General features: G+C 38.8%; 1 protein-coding gene across 10 annotated transcripts in view; it reads left to right on the top strand.

The window, feature by feature from the left end:
- nrxn3b (neurexin 3b) overlaps positions 1 to 27,505 on the top strand; it is a 424,389-nt gene that overhangs the window by 12,322 nt on the left and 384,562 nt on the right. For all 10 annotated transcript variants that reach the window (XM_032584566.1, XM_032584568.1, XM_032584558.1 and 7 more), the window contains exons 3-5: positions 2,585 to 2,602; positions 2,984 to 3,010; positions 4,572 to 4,583. In XM_032584566.1, the coding sequence (XP_032440457.1) occupies positions 2,585 to 2,602; positions 2,984 to 3,010; positions 4,572 to 4,583 (57 nt within the window). The remainder of the gene's footprint in view (positions 1 to 2,584; positions 2,603 to 2,983; positions 3,011 to 4,571; positions 4,584 to 27,505) is intronic.

Raw genomic sequence — 27,505 nt, forward strand, 5'->3', positions numbered from 1 at the left:
GGGTGGGAAAAAAAAAAAAAAAGCCGCAGGGACTTGCCTGATTCCAGTGCAGAGGGCATTTGTGTGTAGCGGCCGAGCTGAAAATTATGTTTGGATTTGAGTGGCGAAGCTGCTGGTAAAATAGAGCAGGGGATTACGCCTGGACCACATGTCCTCCGCAGCACATTGGCTTGTTCTCAGTGCTGCCGCATCAAGAGCGAGGGTTTAATCTACATAGAAAAGTTGGCAATTTAACAAGCGAGCAGTATGTGCATATTTATAGGTGAAAGCATCCGCCATGTCAGTAGGAAAAACGCGTACCTGCTGAGTCAGGCACGTCATTTTGGCGCTTTAAAGCTGGTAGTTCTTGAGTTTGAACAGCGCCTGCTGTCCATCAGCTGGACAATCCCCTGCTCCTCACATCCCCCTCTCTCAAGCTTTGACCTTCTTTTTTTTTTTTCCTTTCTCAATGTCATCCATCTTGTATTGGATGTATTTTAACTGTGAATTTTCTCTAATCTACGCAGAGACAAAACTATACGTAATGGCTCAAATATCTCCACGTGTCCCAAGTAACGCTCCGATTAATGTGCCATGGCAAGCCGCAGAGAACCTGGCACAGTTCTGACTGGTTCTTTGGCCAGTTCAGTGATCAGAATTTTTAGGGATTATCTGAACTGATTGGTTTCTTGGCGACGACCCGATGTTTAGACAGTCAATAAATTGTCAGTAACTTTGAAGGCAGAACCATTCCATAAGATTAATGTCATCCTTCTGTTTTCATTCAGAAACCAGATTTGATGTGTAAATTGGGTTAATTGATGCCCAACTGTGTTCACGTTTCAACAACCATACACTAGAAGATCCTGGAAAACCAGCGTCGTTTTTCACAGTGACGCAAAATTCAGAGCTTCAGTTGATTGAAAAGGATAGTGAAGAAGAAATGAATCCACATGTTAGTTGCGTTGGTGAGGCTTTCAAACCTAAAGTCTCCACCTTCCAAGAATAGTCTTAGATTCTGCCAGTGGGTAAAGGTGAAATGCATAAAGTAGATGGGCTATTAAGGAAGACTGCCATATTTGAGGGATAACTCACACTTTTTTTTCATCGCTTGACTTGAAGCGATGAAAAGTCAAGCGATGTGTATGTTATTTTTCCTCTCCATTAAGCCTTTTTTGACAGATGTGGTAAAGGTTAATTCGTGCTGACAGACAGGAGCCATGGATTGAACATTACCATCAGCAGCCGAGAGGAAAGCTCTGAAAGGAAGATTGCCAGAGCTGAATGAACAAATTCATAGTTGGGTGCTTGAAGAACAGGTTGCCAAGGGAAGTAGTACTTAGGTTTCCATGCCCTGGTAGTTGCTACAGAGATGAATAAAGATGACTTTGGATTTGGGCCTTCATGGTGTTACTGCTTCATGCAACGGAACCGCCTCTCTATCACCCCAGATTTACACCGCTCTGCTGCGCACTTCACTGGAAGATGTTCCTGATTTAGAACACAGACACTGGTCCGTCCCTAACTGTCAGGTTCACAGTTTCCATGAGTTTATTGAAAAGCAACAGAACACGTCGTCACTGGTCATACTATCAAAATAGATGAGGTCCCCTTCACATTTGATAATTTCGAAATAAATGTTTTCCCTCTTCACAGTGCATTTTTTTTGGCAGAAGCGACTCATAGTCTGGAAAATACAATACATTTCTATTCTTTGACATTCATGCCAAAGATGACTGGGTGTAAATTTTTGTACAATACAAAATACTGTGGATAACTTGACTTCTGTCATTTTCTCCTTCCGGGTCTCACATGCACAAATGACAACTACCTGAACAGACCATTGATACTGAAACTGCAGCAGAAATAACTGTATAAAAATAACTTAACTTATGCTGAACTCACTCAGTGGTTCAGTCCCTGAATCACGCTGGGAAGTGCGATCGATGTCATCCTCAGGTCAGACCCTGCTGAGCATTTTGGCCATGAGCAAAGAGGGCTAATGTCGTTTTGTTTTTTTTTTGTTTTTTTTGTCTTGCTGTTAAAATACCGTTCTGTCTACGACAACATGTATCATACAAGTGAGCATTCCTCTGAGAAACTACAAAGTTGGCACAAATTATGAAACCACAAACATTGGAGTGGAGGTGGAAATGTTAACGTGGAGGCAAAAACACAACATGGGTCTGAAAACGGGCATCTCGAGATCCACAAACCTCACAACTCCATAAATCCTCAAGAGCATGGATTTATGTTTCCTTTCAAGGGTGTGCGGGAATCTGTGCGATACAAGATGCTAAACATTACAGTGCGATCGCATCAAATGTGAAAAGCTTTATACAGAAACTAATGCGAATCTGGCTCCCTAAACGGACGGGACAGATGAAAATGTTGGTGTTTCTCTTTACAGGGTTGTTAATGAAAGTAGCTAATTGAATCGGGCATGTCAAGGCGCACGTCTTTGCGCCTTACATGACGTTCCGGTGATAAGAAGTGTGGTATGTTTTGCATGTTAGATCCACATGCAAACCCAGCTGCAGTGTGACGCTAATGCAACACTTCTCTCTGCCTTTCTCTCTTGTTTTTCCTTGCGACAACCACGCAGCAGTCCAGAGAAAACCAGGTGAGTCTCAAGAGGAATTAGTCAGAACTTCAGTTAAAAAATAGTAACAGTTCATGTTGTGCTCTCTTAATTATTCATGTGCTTACCTGTAAAGGCAAGCGAAAAAAAATCCCAGAAAAATAGCAAGCGAAATGCCAAAGTATGTAGTAAACGATTTCTGCAGCTACCTCATGTAAAGTGCTGCCATAGTTAGTCATTTCTGCGCTTTGACTAAAGAAAAAAAAAAGCTTTCAGATGCACTCTTTTGCAAAGCTTTGATATTTGTGTGATAGTCATGGTTTGCCATCATGCAAAGCATGTTTAGTGGCAATACAAGTGTCGTATTGGTGTGCTGACTTTTCTCTCTCTGTACCCCGTCTGTTTGGTTTATCTCTCTTCAAGAACTCGCACACCTGAAGGCAGACCAAGGTACTCTCTTCTTTTTGTTTTTTAGTCAAGATCTCCATTGTTTTTCCTTCACTCACCTACTGGTCTAGTTTTGGGGGGTGGGAGGGATTTACTCTGTGTGCCTCCTACCTGTCCGTGCACATTTGTGTGCTGGACGTCTCCCACCGCCACTGCAGAGAAGTGGTGGGGGACGTTTTTGTGTGTTTGTGTGTGTGTGTTGCTAAGGAGGAGCCGCATGACTCCATGGCATGTCCTACGTCTCACCTCCATCTGTATCTCTCTTTTTTCGTACTACATAACTGTGTAATTGTCTCAGTTCCACGGCAAATGTGCACTGACACGGTCCAGAGTTTTTGGGGAGGAAGAAAGAAAATGACTGTAATTTGAGGGCACGGTTTACGCTCGGCCGAAAATTCATATTGAAGTTACAGAATAGGACGTGTCATCGGCAAGTACAAAGTGAAACGAGTGTCGCTGTTTACAGGGTTTTTATATTCTGTTTGACTAAGCTGCTGTTTAATATGTAAACTCAAAGTACCTGCAGTGTTACCGGAGTCACCGAAGGATGAGTGTTTCATCTAGAGCAGTGCTTGTCAAACTTTATAATCACCACTTCTGTAAATAGTACCGAGTAGTTTAAATAACACCGTCAGGGGATTTCAAAAGAGGTTCAACAGGACTTGGAGTGTTGGAAGTTTGTCTTTAAAATAGGGATAGAAAAAAAACAGTTTCAATTGTCAACAAATGATTGGTTGCATCGTCACTTAGAAGTTGAAAGTTTTGGACATAAATTTCACCAGAAGGTCAATGAAGTCAAAACTCCAAGTGGGGAAAGTTGAAGGCGTTTCACAATTACAACCTCAAAATCCAATGTGGCTTGCATGCAAAACTCAATGATGATTGGGGTTTTAAAAAATGGTTTTATGGAATTGCATCCAATTAAATCTATTACGCAACAATGTTACATTTTTAGCTTTTTTGAGGTTATTTTTTAAAACAGATTTTCAATTTTCTTGTGTAGAAATAACGTCCCCAGGGGTTTGAAGGATAAACGATGGTTATCTTTTTCAAGACTGCATTTCTTACCTGAAAACTTACTGTTCCTATTCATTTGATCCTCATTTTGGTTGAATGACTCATAAAAAATTAAGGATTGTAATCATGACCTCTGGTCAAACCAAAGCAGCTAAGTTACCTCTTAGAGTTAGAGGTGCTTTATTGAGGACACATGTACACATTTTATCAAGGTATATTATGGATGGAATATTACTGTGGTAATCTCTTACTGGCCCAGACCCAGTTGGCTTATGCAAAGAATATATATAAACATATATAGGAAAGAAATGATAAAACTCTGACATGTTTTTGTGCTCTATCCATGCATGTTTTTTGCTCTTCTTTGCCATTTGCATGATTGTCATGAACCCTTTTGCATGCAAGCATCATTTGGCAGTGTATAGGATTAACACGAGAGCTAAACCCTGCTTTTTATTGTCTCTCTCTCTCTCTCTCTCTCTTGTGCTCTTCCTGGGATCTCTCTTCCTACTTTAATCTCCATGGATTCTTTCTTCAAAATCTGTAGGTAGAAACAAAGGTACAGCAACATTTTTTTTCTTTCTTACAGCTCTTTCATGTGAGATATGAGAACCGTGTGTGTTTGCGTGTGTTACTCCATCTCTCTGTAAAACTTGTGCTAGCCCCTCGTTAATCATTCATGATGTCTGTTCATTAAAGGAATTCAGATGCTCCTATGTGGATTTTATTTTATTTTATTTTTTAGGAAAAGGTAAAATCAAGGGAACTGATGTTTTCCAGTTAATGAGGGCTCACATCCACTCTTGCACTGACTGAAGACAGTCGCTTGCAGACGGCAGAAATGCAGCCGGTGCTTGAGACTAAATGATTTTCCCTCATAAATACCAAATTGCAATGTACAATGATGAGAGTGAGCTTTGGACTGGAATGTTTAATGGATTCCAAACACTAGATATTAATAATGGAGCGTGTGCATGCAGATTTAACGTTCATTCATAGGTTATGTGCGTGTTGGAGAAAAGATGACTTCTGAATTTGATCTGACAGTCGTTTAAAATGGGCCATTGTAGCAGTCGTCGTGGTTTGCAGCTGTGCATACGATTCCCCCATTATTCTTTTATCGCCACCATGCTGTATGCGTCCTGTTGCCGTGTCGTGTGCGTGCCTGTTTTAAACCTGCGTGTGCACACGCGCCAACCGTGGCTTGTTTGTTTTAAATGAAGTTCTGTTTCTCTGAGGAGCAGGAGTAGTGGGTGGGCAGATGTTTATTTTTAAACCTGATGTTTACCGCCCCTGCACCTGTTCACACTTCCAGCATTCCTACATAAAATCATTATGTAGGTCTGCCTGACTTTAAGATGAATCACACGTTTGCATAGTTTGCTTTGTGACGACGCAACAGTTTACTTAAATTTTTATCAAAGAAGGAAATGGCTTTCTGTTTGTCGTGTAATTTAAGCTGCTTTGTTCTAAGATGTGGCAGTCGGTCTGACATGTTGATTAGTGCGAGTTCCTGTTTGGTCTGGAGGGAGTGTTTTCCCAATTGTGCTGAATATTGCACTTTCTTTGAAAAAAAAAAAAAGCCATTCATATATAAACTACAAAACCTCAGCCAATATGAAGGCAAAATGATCAACCCGAGGAGGTGAAAATTAAGGGTTTCTTTCAGTTTAGGCTCTGTTTGGCCAAAATTTGTCAGCATACATACTTTAGGCTTTTCTATTTGTATAATTAAAGACAATTTCACAAAATCAACATTAAAAATTTCGGACTGCAGACCCATTTCTAATAAGACGTGGTAGCCCAGCAGCCTTCCAGATCATATTGAAATAGCTAGACCACTTTAAAAAGCGAGGCTGTTCACAAGGCATCTATAAAACCTAAAGTTGGTTTTGTTTAAGCATGTAAAAGTTTGCAACAAACTGAATCTTAATCAAAATCTCTCATTGAACCCTAAATAGTTGTGTTGTTTTATAAAAAAAATCTTTTTGTTTGCAGCTGATAACATAGAGTTACTAGCTAGCAGTTAGCTAGCTGGAAAAGCTAACTCTTCCAGCTATCGCTAACTAGCTAACTCTAAGAGCTAGCTAACTCTTGGTTTTTCAGCTGGAAAAGGTAGCTAACTGCTACCTGCATTTCATTCATACAGCCAAATGCTTACTCTGCTTTAGAAAAAAATGATGTGTATGCATGAAAGCATTTGAGTTTTACTTGGAAACCAGTTCAAAACTCCACACAATATCACCTTTCTGGAAAGTCTGTGTTTTGATTTTGTTAAATCACTTTCGCTTCTGATTATCTTTGAAACAAGTTTCCAAAAAGTTCCTGCCACCTTCAAGTCTGAGCTTTCTAAGCAGCTACCCTGTCTTCTCCACGTACCATGATACACTCCACCAGTCTTTCAATTTCTGTTCACCTTGGACTATGCTCTTTTTTTTACATTTTCTTGATGTGTTCAATGTCCCTTCTACAAAAGGGGTTACACACTTGATCTTCTGAACATTTCTGGCATTATTCTGATCAATTTTCTTTCTTTTCTTTTTTTTGACCTCATTTTATTAAAGTAACCCAACGATGTACCCTACACACCACCAGTCAAGTTACCAGAAATTGCCTTTACCAGAAATCTACCCTTGATTGACTGTAGCCAATGATCTGCAGGTGAAATACTGAAGAATGTTTTGTTGTTTATTCTTTAATAACACTCACCATTTTTTAAGCTAAACAAAAAGATGATGATTCACTTTTATACATAAATCATAATGTTTTTGTCATCGGCTTACTTTGTAAATTCAATTCAATTAGCATATGAAATGCAAAGTTGCACTTCCTTACAATAGCTCCTTGTTACATTACACACAGTCAAAGCCAGAAAATAGTAACACATTCTTTGCAGATTTTCACTGAACTTCCCTGAGGTAACTGTATTGCCTTCACGTCAGGTTTAAATAATAAAAGAAACTGGGTTAGAACCAAAATAGATGCCCCTACACTTGTCTCACATCAGCATATTAGGTAGCAACATGCTGATCGTTTGTAGTGAGCAGTCGTACAGCGGTTCAGTCATTAGTTTTATTGCATAACATGACAACAAGGTCCCAGCTTTATTACGTGGTTTCGCTTCTTTCACAGTGCGGGTCCGTGGGGGTTTCCTCCGTGTGCTCCAGTTTCCTGCAGCTGTCCAAGGACATGCAAATTCAATCCAACAGCAATGGGACTCTAAGTGAATCCTAGGTGTTGATGTTAATGATTCCCCTTCATCTGTATTAAACCTTGAATAGAATGCAGAGAACAAAATATGACTGATCCATAAAATGGGAATTTGAATTAATTACAGGACCTTTGATTGGGGCTAAAATGAGACGTTTACAAAAGGGGGGAGGGGAGTGTTGGGGGTACGCTTTACTCTCTGTCCAATTAGATTAATGTCTCCATTGTGTGGAAGTACTATAAATGGCACGGCAGTCAGAGAGAACAGTTACTGAGAGAGTTGGGGAGAGGAATTAAAAGTGAAATACAGACACAGATTGAGACAGAAGGTCAAAAGAAGCAAAAAAAAAACCTCTAGCTGAAGAGGCTATGCAAGAACTTCCCTTTTTTCTTTGAGGACACATATTTCTTACAGAAAATATGGGGCACCTTGTCATCCCTGCTCTAAAATCTGGGCCCCGTACTCCAAGCTGGCCATGAGCCATCTTAGGAGAAAGTTTTAGTCCACTACAATGAAAGAGGACCCCATTGTCTTAGGCCCTGAGATGCAGCTTTCTTTGATGCATAGTTTGGCTATATAGAAAACTTTTTAAAAGGCGTGGCAGCAAAGCAGTGACTTTGCTCCAGTTACCAACATTGGTCCAGTTAGCATCACAATACGCTAAAGCCTGCTGTTGTTGCTTTCAGGGCTATTTTTGTATGTATTTCCTGATCGTGCAACTCTATTTGAGATGCATTCTCATGTACAAATTGACCATTTTCTACCAATAAATACTGGGAGGGGGGTACATGAAACTGAAAATAGAATACACAAGTGAAATACATGTAGAGGGCGCAAGTACCAATTAGTAACCCCATTTACATCTGGCAATCCAAATGTGGTCATATTGTTGTGTGTCATCCAGATAATGAGGTCTCGTTGTAATGTAATGCAGTTTCCATTATTTTAACTATTCATGTTTTTTATATATATATTGCAACATCTGTATTATAGATGCGCAATTTGGGACTTGTGGGGCACATTTCCAATCACCAATTTTGTAAGGTTCAGCTCTGCCAGTACCAGTTTTAATCAATGCTGTTTTAACCATGATTATAAATAAACAAAATGTTATTTTTCTATTTGAAAATGTGAAATTAAAATATCAACAATTATGAGCAGCCTTATTCTGAATCAGATTATATAAATACAGTAAGATGTTTTATCATTAGCTCATTGTGGGATAAAGGTACTTCATGGCAAATCAAAACATGTTGCAGTGGGGTTTTTTTTTTACAATAATTTATTTTATTTTTTTTGCACACCATATCAAGATCTTCAACAATTTATGAAGAGAATCTGTTTTGATTTTATTTGTATATTGTAGCTTGGAGGCTAAAATGCCCTTTTTTGAATGAAGAATAATAATCTATAGGAAGCATCATATTGTGTGTTTGAGAGAGCAGCCAGCATTACACAGCTCTGCAGTCTATGTTCAATAGACACCGGAGACTCTTAATTGCGATACTTCCAAAACACTCTTATTTTAAATCCAACATTCTTTATGACAGAATTGAGTGTATCAAAAGAAAATCAAACAAAAAAAACTACTTAGATGTTTCACTGTTTGTTTGTTTTTGATGTCCTGAATTCAAATTCTTCGTCTGGTTTCCACTCTAGATCCTTCTGAGACATATTTTCTAAGAGCTGTTTACAGAGACTCAGGTGGGCAGTGAACCCCATCTTTATTCTGGTTGTCAATTTTCTTTCTAAAACTAAATGGCTTTCCATGTTGGCAGAGGGTAATCAGATCAATCACCTTGTTAGAGGAAAACCACTTAGCCGACAGAAGGCACAATAACGCGCACTTTCGTCCGCCTTTGTCGAACTTCAATTATTATAGAGTTTATGAAGAGTGCTGTCAAATTTTGTTGTGCTGAATAACAAAACTTTGCTCTCAGCAAAGAGAAAAGAACATAACCGATCTGTACAACCAGCATGACCATCGAATGTCATGAATGTGTACAAAGATTCCAAACATTTCTCATTTTATCATGCTTTTTTACCGGCTTCCTATGTTGTCTGTTTTATTCTAAACAATGCATACATTTGTTTATAATTTAACATTTAAAAAAAAACCAGGTGGTTGCTTCATTTTACTTGTATGAATGTAGATGTGGAAAATCAATAGGAAATACTATAGAGGAATGTGAACATTTTCATTCTAATGCAATCTGAAGATCTGACAATACAAGTGTCAGATGTGCTAAGATCTTGGAAGCACCTCACCTGTGCTGCCGTTGGCCACCTTCGTTCTGCGAGGCTTTGATGTGATGTGACAAGGTAACATTCTCAAGGTCTCGGCACAAGTTGGATTTCTGACCAGCAGACGCTGCCTCCGCACCACCACGCATTAGAGGTGTTACGTAAAATTCAGCTCATGGGTTTATGTGAACAAGATATTAGCAAATTTCTTTCAGTGGGGAAGCTAGGGTTTTCTTTCGTTCAAGAATTAAGGTATCACAAATCACACACTATTTTTAAAAAAATCACTGTTTGTTATATATGACTAGTCAATTGCTGTTTTTATACTTTAACATGATCTTACTGACTAAATAAAAAAACCCTAAAATGTTCCCTCTTAGTGTTTTCACAAATAGAATAAGGATTTCATACATTGCAGTTTCAGTAATATCAGTTTTTGAATTAGAGGTGGTCAAATGCAGTCCAGACTCACTGAAGAACTATAACATTATCTGATTTACTGTCCTAAAAGGCACTCATGCACTCAAACCTTTTGATATCAGTTCATTTTTAACTCCAGTTAAGTATTTTAATAAATTAGTACAACAAAACTCCTCAGATTTCACTTTTTTTTTTATTGTATCCATTCTCGTTTATTGGATGTAAACTTTTGGACAGTAAAACAGCTTTATGAAATATTACATTTAATAATCGCCACTACTATCAAAGGTCAACGTGTTAATTATGTTAATTCTTTCATGGAAACTCATAACCGCACCGTAAAAAAATTACTCGTTAGAATTTTCTTTTTTTTATTTTTTTTTATCGTTTTTTCGGTACGAGTGGTTTTCTCTCTCTCTCTCTCTCTCTCTCTCTCTCTCTCTCTCTTTCTTTTAAACGGTCAAAGATAAAGTTCAGGTCAAATGCCACTGGTCACGTGACCTGCGCGCCCCCTCGCCCCTTTGCGCAGCCGCGCCTCGCTATTAGCTTAGCTCTGCAAGTTCAAAGAAGTCCCCCGAACCGCTCGCGTGGGAAGAAGTCCGCCATGTTGGAATACTTCGGCTATCGTAAAGAAGACGGGAAAACAGACGGCGACTTGGAGGAAGAAGGTTCACCTTACTGGCAAAACATGGTGGCGGCGAGAGAAGGCGACGCCATAAACTCAACGCAAGGTAAAGAAAATGCCGTCTTGAAATAAACGAGCTGCCTTTAGCGTCTAGCATTAGAGAGACAAATATCACCGTAATATGGAGTTGTAACGAGCACAATGTACAAATTGTGCTGGTCACAACTTGTCTGCAGGAGCGTTTTGTAGTTAGGTGAGTATTTGTTTAATTTTAAGTGAAAGGTGAAAGTCGATGAGCGGTTTAGCTGAACGCAGACTTCGTGTACACGCTACAGGTATGGGGAAGTAAGTGAAGTTTCTGCATTAGGTTGTATGAGATTAAGACATTTTATTATTATTTGGTCTTAGCAATTATATTTGAGTAAAGGAGATGGAGTGCAATTTCTCCAAAAATTGAATCTTGAACTGTTTAGCCATAGTTAAAGACGGTTGCTTAAAACATTACTAGTTTTCTCCCCATGTTACAGTAAAGCATGTCCTCCTGCTGTACATTTAGATGGTGTTCATTAGACTGTAAAAGCTTAACTCAAATGTCAGAGCTGAACCTAGAAGGCAGTCTGCAGGTCCCACTGACAGCATTCTGTGATGGCTTTCCTCAAGTCAGAGAAACATGATCTATGTCGTGAGTAGCAAAAGCTCAGTAATGCAGAAAATATAAAGTCCAACATTTGTTCGCTGTGATATTTTTCCTTTTATACTTTGCCTTCCCATGTGTTGGTGGTGATAACAAACCCCAAGTGAATTTTACTCAGGAGCAAGTAAATATGCTGCTACATTACTACACCTTAATGTGATGTTTGTTTCCGTTTTGCTGCGCTGACTTCTTTGTGCTGTACATGCCCGAGAAATGATCTTATCCTGTAATGAAACTATGGCGAGAGAAGAAGTACTGCATTGCCACATTTTCTGTGGTCCACTTCAGGATGGGAAGGGTGAGATATACAGGTAGGGAAGAAGTAGTTCAGTCCAAGAGTAGTATATCTGCATGAAAGCTCAGTACTGGGAACTTACTCACCACTTCTGGAGACACTTGCTAATTAGCTCCTCAAAGTCTTGCCACAAAGTTCTCGCAGACACAATTTTTGCTTTCTGCCTCCGTGGCACTTATTCCGTCCCCTCCCTCCGTTTCTCTGCATAGATATATATTCTCTTCCTAGCTGTCACCCCTTCTCTGACTCCTTCGACTATTCATCTCTGTCTGCCTCAGGATTCATGCTGCAGTAGCCTTCCTCCCTTACTCTCTCCTCCTCCGTCCTCTTTCTTCTCTCTCCAGTTCAAAGCTCTGTGGACATCATGAGGCTCACATCACAGTCAGGCTCAAGAAAGGAATGCTCACTGCCTGTCCAGAGATACTGGCATGCTTCAAGGGGATTTGTGAACAGCTCGGTCCACACTGCTCACAGCTTTTGGTTGGTTTGATAGACTTGGATAGAACTTTGTCAGAGACTCTCTGACAGCCTACTGATCTTGGGATCTTGGTTGTTAAACTGTTTCAGCGTTGTTTATACAGATTTGTTGTTCAGAGTTTCGGTAACAGTTGAAGTTTTCTCGCTCCTTGTCATCTTGGAACCACATATAGATTTAGATTTTATGAGACAGACCAACACAAAGTATTGCGTAATTGTGGAACAAAAGGGATTTATGTGTTTTTTTTGACAGTTTCAGAAATAAAAATCTAAGAAGTATGGTGTACCTTTATTCTAATACCCCTAAATAAAAAGTAGTCTACATGTGTATAATATAATTTCAGCATGAATCCTGCTGTTCACAGGAAAAAGGTTACCGAATAAAGATGTGGATACGTTTTAAGCAAGGTTATATTATAAAACAATCTCCCAAGCTTTGACCATCTTATGACGCACTGTTCAATCAATCATCTGAAAATGAAAAGGTTTGCAAAAAATGACAGTACACTTAAACTGACAGGACAAGAATAAATGGCTTGTACTTGTATAGGGCTTTATCAAGTCCAAGGACTCCGATCAGTCATTCACCCGTTCATGCACTGATGGTGTTAGGCAACATTGTAGGAAAGGAAAAGCCCAAGATAACTCTGGAAGACCTGCTGAAAGGTGTAAGAATCTGTGAGGACAACTGTGAGTTGTGTACTCAACAAAACTAACTAGGGCTGAAACGATTCCTCGAATGATTCGAGTACCTCGATTATTAAAATTCCTAGAGGAAAATTTGTCTGACTCAAAGCTTCGTTAAATTATAGTTTATTATGTAGCGCACCATGTTCCGGCCAGATGACTATTTGTGTTCATCCGGCCTTACTTCCACCTATAAGTTGTTGTGAAGTGCTAGCAGCATGGTGATGAAATGTGCTGCGCTTTGTGAGGGTTTGGGAGAGAAATAAGGATTGTTGAATTTTGCGGTAGAATGGTTGGACTATGACAGGTTTTGTGGTGTCGGAATCGCTTCGTCATGAGTTTGGAGCGAACGGTAGGAATGAATGAGACAGAGAGCGATCCGATTCCTCGGATAATCGCAAAAATATTCTATAGAGTACTTTATTACTAAAATATTCTTTTACAGGAGCCCTAAGACTAACATTTATGAAAAACGGACAAAATTGAAGTCATTAGAAAAAGAAATTCTATTGAGAATCGCAAATTCTAGTCCTGGGAATTATGAATCAGATGATGTTAAAAAAAACGATTTGAAAACACGTTTAAGTTGTACGTCTTTGCTGCTCTTAATGGCAAGTATATTGAAAGTATATTACTCGTTCACTCGGCCACCGTATATATTTTGAATAACTCTGGTATTTTTTATTTAAGAAGAAACCACGCTGCTAAGCTAACCCAACACTGGTTGCAGAATTAAATGCACAAACCTATTTTTGTGTAAATATAAACGTTATAGAATTGTTTTAAATAAATGTTTTATGTGTTCACACTCTTGTTAGACACAAAATTTAAACGAAATGTGTAGGCTGAATTGAAAAATTGGTTTCTAAATCGAAAATTGTTTGTGAATTGAATCGGGATCCTAAAACCCAAATGCTATCGGTGAAAAAATGTCAGCGCTGAATATCTCTGTGATGCAACACCGTCAAACATGAGGATGTCTGAGGGTTGTTTGAATCCAGACGGTGGTGCTGATTGAGGGCCACAGAAAGAAAATACTATTCTCAGATTTTTATCTGTAAAAGAATTTACATCATTTTTGTTGACTATTGTGAACAACTTTGTGTTGGTCTGACCCATAAAATCAAGTGGAAGTACATTGAAAGTTATTTAATGTGATAAAACAAGAAAGAGTTTGCAAAGAACATAAAATATTTATTCTGCCGTTTAAAAAAATGCAGATGCGTGTAAAAATGGACCTGCATTGAAATCTTTTTTTTTTTTTGCTTTAAATTGTGTAGTTTTACTCTCTATATATTGCTGTTGAAAAGCCAATAGATGAAATGCCAAAACTGGAGGTTTTTGGAGTGCTGATGTGTATCAAGCCCAAATAATTCACCAGTGAAATATAATAAAACGTTGATACGTGACAAAATGCAACGAGAGGGTGAGTTTACACATAAAACACTGATGTCTGCCATTTTCAGAACAGTCCCACGTTGCCAATGAGCACTTTATCGACCGGAGTGGCTAAATGAGAATTATTTGTCTTTTTGTGTTGTGACGCTTGAGTATGTGTTTATCAGGGCTGAGGAGTCAGAGGGTGAAAATTCATGGAGTGGGGGGTAAAGAGAGAATACGGTTGGAAGGATGTCTTCAGATGTTGGTAAAAGTCTACTTATGTTTGTGTGAGACTATGGATTTGCTGCTGTTAGCAAATACTTTGAAAATCTTGCAATGAATTGCATATGTCTTGAGTAACTCTAGTAGCCAGGTATTGATGAGAAGAGAGCATTTTCAAAAAAGATATATCTGCTGTCTTGGCATTGATTTAGCTAATTTTTTGCAAATAAAATAAGACAAAAGACAAGTTTATGCTTTGCATGTTAGTTGTATTTCTAACAACTTGGTAAAGTTCAGACTGTAAGTTGGTAAAGTTGGCCACATACCCTGGCAGCATGTTGAATTTCAGTGACTTTAAATGTTTCAGTGGTTATTGGCGCTAGCAGATCTAACTATTACAGAAACCAATGACTTTCTGGAGTTCTCCATCAATAACAATGCTAGTGAAAAATAGCTGTGGGGATGTAAAGTCATTGTTTGTGTAAACATAGAAAGACTGGTCTGAGATGGTAGAGAGGCAACAGTAACTCAAGTAGATATTACAACCACAGTATGCAGAACATGTTTAGATTGATAAAAGGTTATAACTCTCTAAGTATTCAACCTGATATTGAGTTTAGCTTTGCCATCTCTTATTAATCATTCTAAGACCACGCTGCAGTCCTTAAGATGTATTTCAATGTTTCTAGTAAAATAAGAACGCTGGTCATATTGGTGTGACTGATTGTTCCAAAAGGATTTCAGACAATATGATATTGAGACTTTTCTCTATTCATGATTTACGCTTGCAGACCTTGCCTTTCTTTCTCACTGTGGCCAGAACACAACTTGAAACTCCGAATAAAAATGGAGGCAACAGCAAACTTGATTTAAAGTATGGATGTTTTGAAATTGAGTTTGCTGGAGCAGATATTTTGTGTCATAATTTATATAAAATGGTTAATTAACTTCAAGAAATGTAGAGATATCAGGAAATAACCAGTCTCTACCCCAAAGGAGTTTCTAACTTCAAATTGTTTCATAAAAGCGCAGTGAGGAAGCGAGAACCCTGGCAGGTATGGACTTTACAAATACTGAAGCAGAAACTACGTGATCACATGTCAACTGTTCGGCTTCGGACGAAGTATGTGGGAACGTTAAGGTTGGGGATTCAGAAAACAATGTCAATGGACATTCTTACCCTCAGTAAAGTCTGCTTATTGACAACATGACACTTTTCTTTTCTTTCTTTTTTTGCGCTTTATGTGGCCTGCTATAATCTATACTCTTCTCCTCCAATCTCACTCAGAGCTGCTGACCTCTGAGATCAACCGAGCAAAACTGATTCCCTCTTTTTCACGGATCATGAGTGCGTCAGTGGTTATGCAACCCAGGCAGGGGGAGAGAGAGGGAGAGAAGAGAACATGCAAATATGTTGGCAACATATTTGTCTGTGCTTACTTACATGACCTCACTAAAAGATTACTGGTAAATAATCTAGCTCACTGGATATAGAATACTTCTATTGGTTGGGTAACCATAAAATACACATATATTGTAAGACTTGCTTACAGCATGACATGTCTAGACATACACATCCTGACAGTGTTGAAAATATAAATAAATGTAAATCCCGGTTCTTTTAATGTCATCCTTATTCGAGGGGGGGGTGACACGCATTTGTCAAAAATTTCAGGAATGCTGCTTTGTCTTTGAAGTGCCTTAAACCTTGAGTGGGATTTTCTGAGCAGAAGTGGGTTAAGATGTGGCTCCAAGGCCTGTATTGTGAGAGTACAAGTGAGCGCAGGAAGGCTTAGGAATATGTGGGAGTGAGTCCGTTTGTGCAAAAGGGGGTGACATGTGTAGATGTGATGTCTTCAGCCATGCATGGATGTTCACACCAGGGAGAAAGTAAACAAACATGGCAGCCGAATGGTTTAGAAATGCTGCGGCCAGTGCTGGAGAACACCGCCTACTTTCCATTTACTTATTCTCAGCCGTTTCCTTTTGTAATTAATGGGTTCTGTTGCTGTTGGGATTTTTATTTTTATTTGCTGCCATGTTGGGTTTTAATAACCGGAGTTCAGCAAAACATTATTGCTAGAATGCTGCAGTGGGAATGAATAGTTTTTTTATTTTTTAGAAATAGTATTCAGTAGTAGCCATAATGTAATGTTACTCCACAACTTTTACAACTGGGTTTAGTTTGTGTGTTGCACTGTAAACCAACTTCTTCAATGATTTTAGGAGAATTCCTTAAGTTTTCTAGTTTACGTCTAAGACTAAGCTTATCCATTAATGAAACCTTGGCCTGTTTGACCTACAAGGCTTAAATTAATCATGTGGAACAACTGTAATTCAAAAGATATGTGACAAATCTTTGGGATTCAAAGCTTTCATAACAGTGATTGTGTCCTGGTGCTGCATAATAGCTTTTCCTTTAAAATACTGGACATGGATGCTTTTTCCATCTCTGTAAGTTAACTTGCTGGATCGCAGTGGCCTGAGTTTGAATCGAGAACATTCTTGTCTTACTATTAATGCCTGAGTTTAAAAGTTTGGCCTCATGTTGGAGTGACTCTGCTGGGTTAGTTCTGTTTTGTTACTTTTTTATTTTAGTTTTTTTATTATTATTTTGGTTGGAACACTGCTTTTTCTGACATTTTTTCCTTACCTTCTGGCTTTTGGATGCTGTGCAGCTGGGAGGATTTCTGTTCATACTTAACTTTTGGACAGTTGTTATAACGTGCTGCGGTTACTGTTGCTGTTTTTACAACCGGGAACAGCATCACCATGTATAAAATTTTTTTTAAAGATATGTTGATGATGAGCTACAACAACTTTTCTTTTCACTTTTGGATAAATAAAGTATTTTAGAACTGAATTGAATCCTTTTTACTAGCTTGCAAAAGTTCTTAATATGTCCAAATGGTCTGTAATAAGCAGGTTTATCTGCTGAGCAAATTTTGTCGCCTACCGCTTCGTGTTCGTTTGTTCAAACGAACAACAAAAAACCTCTTTTTTAATGTTTTCATGAAAAGATGGAACTAAACTGCTGCTGAGGCACCAATTAAAAATTGTATTTATCTTATTTATCAAGTGGCGTTTTTGTAGCTGTTATGTGCAGCTTGCTTGTAAAGTTGTTAGATCCTGACAGATGGGAAGAGTTCGGATACAGATGTGTTGCATTTTCTCTGAAAATAGTTTAAAAACTGTTGATTACATGAAAAGTTAATTTGTAAAAATTAATTAAGTGACTGTCAGGAGTTGATCAAGTGGGAACATGTCTGTATTATTAATTTGTATTTATCCAAACTTTGGAGCTCATACTTTTTAAAAATATTTTCTTTTTTAAAAATTTTACATAGGTTGAAAATTTATTTCGACATGTTTTCACACTCATTAGCGTCTTGTCATATATATTGAAATGTATCCAACGCTATACGAAGTGACTTACTTACACAGAATGATGCATTGACTATAGTTTAAATATAAAACAATTTTTTTTCTTGACTTTTTACAATATTAAACTTATGAATGAATAGCAGCGTTCCTCCAGAGTATCGGGGGGGGGGGGGGGGGGGGGAGTACGGAAACCTGCTGTCGGTCCCTCTTTTATTGAACATAGGGAAGGAAAGGCAGCGTATGAAATAGTAAAAAGGTGGGGGGAAAAAGACTCATTCTTGTAATATTGAACAAGGGCAGACTTTCTTTGCTTAGCTCATAAATGGAATAAATATTCTAAGAGCTCTTATTATGCTGCCTGACATTCTATCCTTGGGAGACTTTTAGCAAAGGACATTAAATTGGCTCTGGTCATCGTTTTGCGATTATGCAATGAGAAAATCCAAAACAGTTAGTTTTTTTTTTGGTTGGGGGATAATTGCGTTCAGGTAAAGTATATTTATAAAGCTAAAACCCAGCCAGCCAGTGTTAGTTGTGTAGCAAAATGAAATACCCCTGTGGTTAATTTTCAACGTAGAACGCAAAAAAAATCATCTACCTTTGGTTAAAGCTTCCCCGGTTTGCTCCGGAGGGAAAATTGAATTTGATTTATGTTCATCATTTGTTTTGCTCTCAATTAACTGGCCAACTGTGATGTCTGAAATAGCCATGGGATTAAACAGAAGCCAACCACGTTAAGTCATAGCAAACAGCCCCTCTCCCCTTCAAGACTGGAACATTGTGGAGGCCACATAGGAGGCAAATGCCCTTGTTCTGCCTCAGCCATTATGCAGATTATATGCTAATGAAGTCATCTGATTCAGTTCTGCTTGGAGTGTGCTGCGTTGAAGGGAGATAATCAAGCGTTGATCAGCTCCCAGTGCCGAACTCACTGTGTGTGCCGCTGCTCGGCCTAACCGAACCACCATTTTGTGTTGGGTGGCCTTAGGTGAAAACTAAAAACAGTTTTATGCACACAAGCTCTGTATGTTTCGTCTGCATTCACCTTTTAGTTGTTTACGTCTGTGTAAATAACTGCTCTTGCATAAATTTTGGAAGCTGTGCTCGCAAAGGAAACTGACCTAATCTGTAACGCACAATCAAACAATGCTTTTACCTTAGCCGAACTTCAGTTTATTTGTGAGCATATGCCAGAGCTTGTGTTCCAAGGAAGTACAGTCTGATATTGATCGTGATCCTCATCTTGATTCAACCATTTTTTTTTTCCCCTAGCCTTGGCAGAAGTTTAAAGTCTGAGTGCTCTTGCCTGTAAAACTAACAAAGTTAGGACTTCATTTTATTTTAAAATGGCACCAGGCACATCGGATCTGTGCTTCATGGCTATTTGATTAGCTCTAATCTGTTTTTGTTGAGTGGTCACTAAATCTCTTTATCAAATTTTCAAGTTAAACAGTTTTCCTGTTTCGAACCACTTGTGCAGATCTTGGTAAGCACGTTTCAAGCGGGCAAACGACAGTGTTTGCTTTCCGTCATTTCACTCTGCCTTTCTGTCATTGCTGCAGTTGAGCAAGAATCCAATTTCAGCAATGTCCTTGCTGTCGGCCCACATGTGACTGGATCTTTTCATTCAATGGACTAGAAAATCTGGTCCTTTTTTTTTTTAATCGCAACATATGGCTGAATAATATGGCTGAAAAACATTTAACGAAATAAGGGTTTTCACATCAGTCTATAGATAATTATTGTTTAAACTGGTGGTGTGACATTTCCTGTTTTATTCACTTTTTTGTAAGGCATTTTGGCAAAACCTGAAGCTGCTCTTTGTTACCTAGCAACCTGGTGGTTGCTTAAAGAGTGAATGAGTTAGTAGATGCCATCGACCTTGTGAGAGGTTGAGTGGTTAAAGCCTTTCCTTTGCCTACATCCCCCAGAATGCTGTGCGGTTTTGGATCAGAGTTCAGTGAATATGCTGTAAATTGAATATTCTTATAGACGTTTTATCTGTACACCTATCGCAATATAAATATTATTGATTCATTGCCCACCCTGACCTCTACATTTGCATATGAAATAAATACACATTACAATTTTCTAACACTGGTAAATATGATTTTGGGTTAACATTTTCTAATATTTCAAACTTGGAAATAGAACAATATTTTCCAGAAGTATTGTGTTGCTTTTCCTGAGGTCACAACCCCCTGACAACACCGTGAAAAAGAAATGATTCCTTAAGATTTAGCTGCAAACAGTAACATTTTTTTAGTCCAACAGTCGGCGTCTACTGGTGACCTGTCCAGGTTGCTCTCGCCTCTCATCCAATTACCACTGGATATGGATAAATGGATGGACGGTTGGTAGCTTTGCGGTTTAAACCAAATATCAATGAAACTGAGACCCGTCTTTGTGCTTAGGTCCATCTTTAAGAGGTTGATTTTATTTTTTTCCTTTTTCAAACTATGATATTGGAAAGCTGCTGATACTAGACTTTCGTTGCTAAAGCAAAGCATACACCCAGAAAAAAAAAGAACAGGACCTTACCGTCTGCAGAGTGAGCTTCATCCCTGGTGCTGTCACAACTAATGTACCAGTGTTCTGTTCTGTTGTGTTTGTTTTGCTTTCTTTTTTTCTCCCATTTCCCATAGTTCAGCTCCTCTTGTCTTGTATGAGTTTTTTCTTTATTCTCCACTTCATTTCACTTCCGTTCACCTTTGTTTTGTCTTCTCTGTCCTCCCCTTTGTCCCACATCCCCCCTATCTTCTGCTCATTCTCCTGTCACCATTTCACCTTCAGTCATGAGTCACACAGCCACCCCTGTGATTCCTATTATTAGCTTATCACACACACTCATCAGCTACCTTTGCATTGTCACTCTCCCCCATCCGCCTCTTTCAGCTCCTTCTTTCCTGCCTCCGTCTTCTATGTAATATGCAAAAGTAGCTATTCGTCCGTCTCTTTCCGTTCCTCTGCTTTGTAGCGCTCCCCATCCCTTCCATCAGATCACATTTGTGTTCAGTTCCACAGTAGTGTTTACTCTGACCCGCCCCCGAGCTCCAAGTAAACATAACATCATTTCACTAATTTATTTTCTAATTTTTCAGAACATCTGTAGCTTAGTAGATAATGGATTCAGCTTGCATGTTCTCGTAGGTGAATCTCAAAGTGCTTCTGCACACCCATTAACCTCCACTGCCTCAGCGCCTCACTGGGGTCCTGAGAGGGAGGCGCGGAGGCATTTGATCCCGTTTGATCGTCTTCTTCCCTTTAAGCGAGGCCCGTGCATGTGGGTTTGTGTGTGTTGCTCGGATTAGCACGCGCTATTGATGCCGGCTCGCTCGCGCAGTGTGACAGATCTGCAAGAGGTGATGATTAGTTCGGTAATTGGCTGATCAGTTGCATGGAAATATGCTGAGCTATACTACACTTCTTTTTTTTTTTAATCCAGATTTTGGAGTGGTGTGAGTGTTTGTGAGTGCACCCCCACTTCTGATGAGTGTTCCTGTTTTTCTTTATTAGTGGTTATTTTTGATAATATTCTTTTTTTCTGAAGAAAAGCACAATCTGGATTAATCTACTTTTTTATTATTTGTGTCTTCTGTAGATTCTCTCATGATTTCCATAACATAATTTCTTGCTGCTGTTTTTATTATCAGAAAATAACATGTCACACAATGTTTAGGTAGTCCTGTATTATTATATCATTGATAAAACTTACAATGAACATACTTATTATGATTAACTAACACTGTGACTGTTTCCTTTCTTTACAATTACATAATGTTCCTACTTCTCCACAATATTTTTATCACCTCAGTCACTAAATATAGCTTTAAGGGCAGTTTAAAGTCGATACAACTGGCAGTATACACTAAAGATATGTAGATCATGAAAGACTGACTTTAAAGATGTTACCTACGAACTTTTGGATTCAAGCTGCCCTTTGAAATTGCAATATTTCACTGATATTGTAGAGTCTGTACATAACCGCAGTCACTTACTTTTCAATTTAGGGTAATCGTCAAGCTGACATGACTTGATGTACATCTTCCTTCAGTAAGTTATAGACACTTTATTCAAAATGTCTGGGGCTGGGTTGGGAGTTTGTGTGTTGTGTTTGTACATGTGTGGGTTTTTCCTGGTTGTTAGATGCTCTCTTAACAGAAGCATTCTGGGTTAATTGGAGATGTATTGTTAGCTGTGAGTGTGTGGCTCTCTTTACTGGCCCTCTAGTTGACCCTGGATGTTGCCTGCTGATTACTGGAAAAGACTCTGTAAGTCTGAAAGGAGAGAGTTTCGAACAGCAATTTTCAAGCCTTGTCAAATGGTTCTCAGTTAAAGTTGGTTTAAGCCCTATCTAACAGATATGTTAGCATGGTTATTTTTATTTTTAAGCAGTTATGAGAGACAGTGATGAAACCTGAAACTGCTGCTGCCAAGTTACTCAACAGGTTGTTGCTAGGTAACCAAAGAGTGAGTGAGTTAGTGTATGCTGTCAACCTAGCTTAGCTGACCTTGAGAGGTTGAGCAGCTAAAGTCTTTCCTCTGCCTACATCCCCCAGAATGCCGTATAGTTCTGGATCGGAAGTCGGTGAAACTATTGAAAATTTTATCAGACGTGTTATCTGTTGATATTGATCACATGTCTATTGTGAAATATATTGATTTACTGTCCAGACCTACCATGTATCCTTTTCCTTTCATTTTATATTTGTGAATTACTTTTAAGTTTGCCTAGCGTTTGTGGCAAACTATCAAACAGTTCAAGTGATTGTGTATAGGTGTAGGTGGTGGTTTTTTTGACATTACTTACTTGTAGCGCTCCTGAATTGTCGCATACTGTACGTCTACTACTGTAGAGACATTGTACGAGCGAAAGTTTAGAAACACGTTATTCAAAGTGTGACACTGCAGGTTCCTTCTTGTGTGTGATCAATATTTCCGTCAAGCATCACCATGCAGGCAGGCAAGTGGGGCAGCAAAGAGCGACTGTGGGGCCGTGGGCATGCACTTTGTGAAAGGGTAAGCTTGAGCGTATCTGTGTGTTCAGAGAGGGAGAGATTGGAAGCTAAACTTAGGTGATGGAGTCATGATGGGAAAGCTTTCCTCTCACAGTGCCTAACAGATCCACCGGGTGAGAGATTTGAAGAAGCTCCGACCCTCTGCTGACCTGTGAAATGTTTGCACCAGCCTGCCGACATACATGTGCGCGTGGAGACGTGTTAACTTGTCAAACTGTGATCATCTTAGTCCTTGAACGCTTTTGACAGAGAGATGTCTGCTCGCCCGTACGCGTGACTGAGCGCTCCGCTGAATTTATGGAGTCTGTTTGCTTTTTTTCTTCTTTTTTTTTTCTCAGCAGCTCAGCAGACTAGGTGATGCCACAGTCAATGTCACAGCCTTCATGCATAATTTCTCCGTTCTGTCATTGCCAAAGGCTCGCCAGAGCTACGTCTGATTGTTTCCCCTCTTCTTCCTCCTCTCCTCCTTCCTGCTCCATCTCTATTCTCATTAGGCTCATTAGCTAGTCCTGCAGGGACAGATCGAGCATACAGGAGAATCTGCAGAGGGTTTCTTTAAAATGCAACACATTTGGCCCAAAGACAGCCAAGCAATGTTTAAATCTAAGGAACACCTAATTCAGGAGAGAAACGAATGAGTGCTTGCACTACTAATCCAAAAGATTCCCAACGAGTCTGTATGTAGGATTGTATGCCCTTGTTTAGCATTAGCCTATCTGTTTGTCTTCAAGTTTGAGTGATGGTAGTAAGAAGAAACCGAGGGGTAGAAAGCTTAGCCTATCTGTGGTGCTGACCGCTGACTCGCTGTCCATCGCTGATTAATAATTAACAGGAAAACAGTTTATGGAGCTCTGGAACTTTCTACTGAGGGACATGTCTCCAGAATATTTATTCTGCTAATTTAATCTGCCCACATGAGAAGAAGTGTGTTGTGAATTTGCTCATGTTTCTTTCAGTTTGATGTAAAAGCATCATCTAAACAATTGGGTTTCTTTTTTTAGTTCAGAGATATTTTGAAGTGCATATTATTACTATAATATGAAAAATAAGTCTCTTTCTCTTTGCGCTGATTTTAATATTAATCTGTGTTCTGATGTTATGTGGGTAGTTATTTTTGGTTGCGTGATTGGTTGCACATTCTTATAATTGTGGGACCCTAGTGTTGAGCTTTTGGCGAATTAATGGGTCAGATGATTAAATGATTGGTCTCTATCGGGTGTTGAAAGTATTGAAACTAACTGGTTTTACTTTTTAAGGTGAACAGAGTGCCTTTTAATTTTTAGTTATTAATTCATGACTTCTTATTTCTCTGAGGTAGAACTACGTGGCACAGATCTCCATACTAGTCCCTCTTGAAAATGGGAAAGACAAGAAGATATGTAATTTTAATGAAGCAGATGTCTGTTGATTTTAGTAAGTTCAGCAACCAAAAAAAGAGCCAGCCTATATTATAAAAAGCTGAAAACAATGAATGTGCTCAATGAGCTGAATGGCATAGAGTACAAAAAATATGCAAAATTAACCTTTATCTTAGGTGCACAAAGTCTTTCTAACAGCCATTAGACACAAACTACATGCCAACCAATTTTTGGGATGGAAAACGGCAAGTTTAAAATGCTACTGGAACCTTGAAAGTAACCATGTGCTGTGGTCTGATGAAGCTGAAGACAAAGTCTTGTAGAAATAAGTAATCCATGTGGATCTGATGTGAATCAAACAATGAAGGTGAAAAAGCAAACCTTTCAACAGTAAGTAGAGGAACTTATAATGCCTTGAGCCTCTTTCACGTTCAAAAAGCCAGGGATTCTGAAGGTATTCAGAATCCTCAACTCTTTGAGCAAGCGAGGCCATTTTGTCTTCACTAGAATAACCCCAAAACATTCAACCTCAGAAATGGCTCCCCAGATACAAAATCAACATTCTTCCATGGGAATCGGTCCCTAGATCTAATCCATGTGCCAAACATGTGAGGAGAATTGAAGACAAAAGGTATATGAGGCAGGACAAAGGAGTCTGTTTTATGAGCAGCTTGACTCAGTAGCAGGGTCATTCTTTACACTCACATGGCCGTGGAAGAACATGACTTAACCTTCATTGACACGCCCAATGAGATTTGGCCTGATCAGTCATTTTTTGTTTGTCCCTGAAAAGTCTGTTTGGCAGCCTTTTCCATCTTTTGCTCTGATAAATTCACATGAAGTCCTGGTGCTCACATTCTCGAGACTGCTGGGTGATAAATGTCCACATATCGATGTATGCGTACGTGGTCAGAGTTGTACGGAAGTGCTGCAAAAGCCTAGGCTGCCCTCAGGCACATGCAGTATGCTTTTACTCCACTGCCTCTTCTGTGGAACTGTCAAGATTTTTGAAGTTGATATTGTGCAGAAAAGATGTGGCTTGACAGAATAATGCACTTAACCATAACCATCTAAGGTCTTCGTGTTTCTAATCTTTCCCTGCCTCCAAACTTTTGTGAATCTCTTACAGTTTATGCGGTCATACGTATAGCTGGTAGCAAATATACTTCAAGTGTGTGAAGGGAAAGTACTTTTTTGTGGAGGTTTGGCAAAATTGCAACAGAATTCTTTAATTTCTTAACGTGATCATACATTTTTAGATCGGTTTCCCCAAGGAGGATGTTTCATGCACTACTTGGTGCTAACATGTAGAGACGGACACTTTTTGGGGAATCACAATTTTCATTGAAGTTATCATTGGTTTACTGAAGAAAAAATATAATGTAGGAAGAAAAAATATAGCGCAAGTTGGCTTCTCATCACTTTTAGATCCTTGACACTGAAGTCATCTGTGAGGTGTGACCTCAGTCACTTGCTGCACCACCTGGCTTAATGGGGTTGCTTTTCACCCTGTAGTCCTCTCTCCAAAGGAGGCCTGCAACTTCAATTCATGGCTTCCTGCCTTGATGTGCTGATGGCAGCATTGTCAACATTTTTGCTTTAAAGTGGTTATTTTTACTTGTGAAGGGAATTTTTTGCTGTAAATGGCATGTGAAAAAGCAAAAGAGTTTTTGCTCTCCAATTCGGAAATACAGGGAATTCAGGGTGAGTGGAAACCGAAGGTGGGCAGAGATAAGAGACGAGAAAGGCGGATAATTCCAAGGAGATGGGCCTATTTCATGGAATAAAATCTTGTCAGACATGGAGGGTTCTAAAAAAAAAAAGTTACAAGTCCTTAATATTTTGGAGTTTGTAATATGCCAAAAGAAATTCTCAAACTGAAAATAGTGATTATTTTGGAACAAAGATAATATTCAAAATATGATGGCTTCATAAAATGTAACTTTAGCTCATGCATAGCTTTGGATTGATTACAAAAGGATCTATAATTGAAGAAAACCCTTGTTTTTCTTTTACATGAAATAAAAACAGATTAGTAGATCAGCTGTATGAAAGTTTGCAAACACCAGATTCAAATAGTTGACATATCTCCTCACTCTACAAGGTCTGTTAACCTGTTAAACTAAATCATTACTATAAAACCAGGGTTATAGCTTAAAGGGCAAAATGTCAACCTTAAAGGACAAGAACTTTCTAGTCCTGCAGCACGTTTGAGAAAATGTTGCTGTACTTTTTGTACAGTTAAGATTAGCATGTTGTTTTAAACAAAAATATGAAAACACTTTAAAAGCCTTAGCTCCTGATATATTCAACTCATGAGGTGAGACAATGCAAAAACACTATGTTGTTAAGAATGAGGCAAACTGGAAGGTTGCACAAACTTTGACTAGTCTATATATCACTTGGTTTATGAGCTCTAAAGTCTACGTTAATCCTTCACATTTTATTTATTCAACATTTCTCACACTGGTAAGTGCGACAGGGAAATCAAAAACAGAAATACAAAAAACACTCTGAATGATTAATCTAGGAAAACAATCAATCATGCTAAGACGGCATGAAGCACGGTTGTTACACATAGTATAAAAATGAGCATAAAAAGCACAAAAAAAACCCATGAAGTTTTTAATAATGTCCACAGAGTCAACAAAATCAAGGCGCAGGGGCAAACTGTTCCACAGTTTAGGAGTTATAGACCTGGACCTGCTTAGTTTTTAGCCAGGTATGAGGGACAACCTGTAAACTCTTAGCTTTGGATTTAAGGCTGTGAGCAGCAGAGTGTTTGGTTAAAAACTCATGCAAACAATCAGAAGCCTTGCCGTTCAGAGACCCGTAGGAGAGAACAAGAGCTTTAAACAGACTTCTGAAATCCAAAGGGAGCCAGTGTAGAGAGTATAAAACCAAGGTGACTGTAGTGTGTTTAATAGATTTAGTAAAAAGTCTGGCGGTCGTGCTTTGAGTAGCTTGTATATGTGAAAGTAATGATCTGTCTAGACCAGTAAGAACAGCGTTAAAGTAGTCAAAACACAATAACACAATTCCATGAATAATGTTCTCTAAATCTACAAGGGAGACCATGTCTCATATCTTATACATGTTTAAGTTAAAGAAACTGGAATGATAAATGGATCTGATGTGTGAGCCAAAGCCTAATGAGGAGTGACATGTAATTCCTAGATTTCTCTACATTGAACAAAAATATGACCTGTAGACATTTCCAAGATTTGATGTGCTTAAAACCAGAAACCTGCTGAAAAGCCAGTCATTGATCTGAGATAAACAGTGTGGATAGACCATTTAGCTGGTGCAGTTTAAAAATGACAAAAAAATCTGTCATCTCCATAGATGTGATAAGAAATATCAGAAAAAGACTAAACAGTGCTAGCTAACGGAAGAATGTGAAAAGATATTAATGGACCTGGTACTGAATTTTGTGGAAACCCATATGTTACAAGAAGAACTTTTT

The sequence above is a fragment of the Xiphophorus hellerii genome, chromosome 15, assembly GCF_003331165.1.
Source record: "Xiphophorus hellerii strain 12219 chromosome 15, Xiphophorus_hellerii-4.1, whole genome shotgun sequence".
Taxonomy (NCBI): domain Eukaryota; kingdom Metazoa; phylum Chordata; class Actinopteri; order Cyprinodontiformes; family Poeciliidae; genus Xiphophorus; species Xiphophorus hellerii.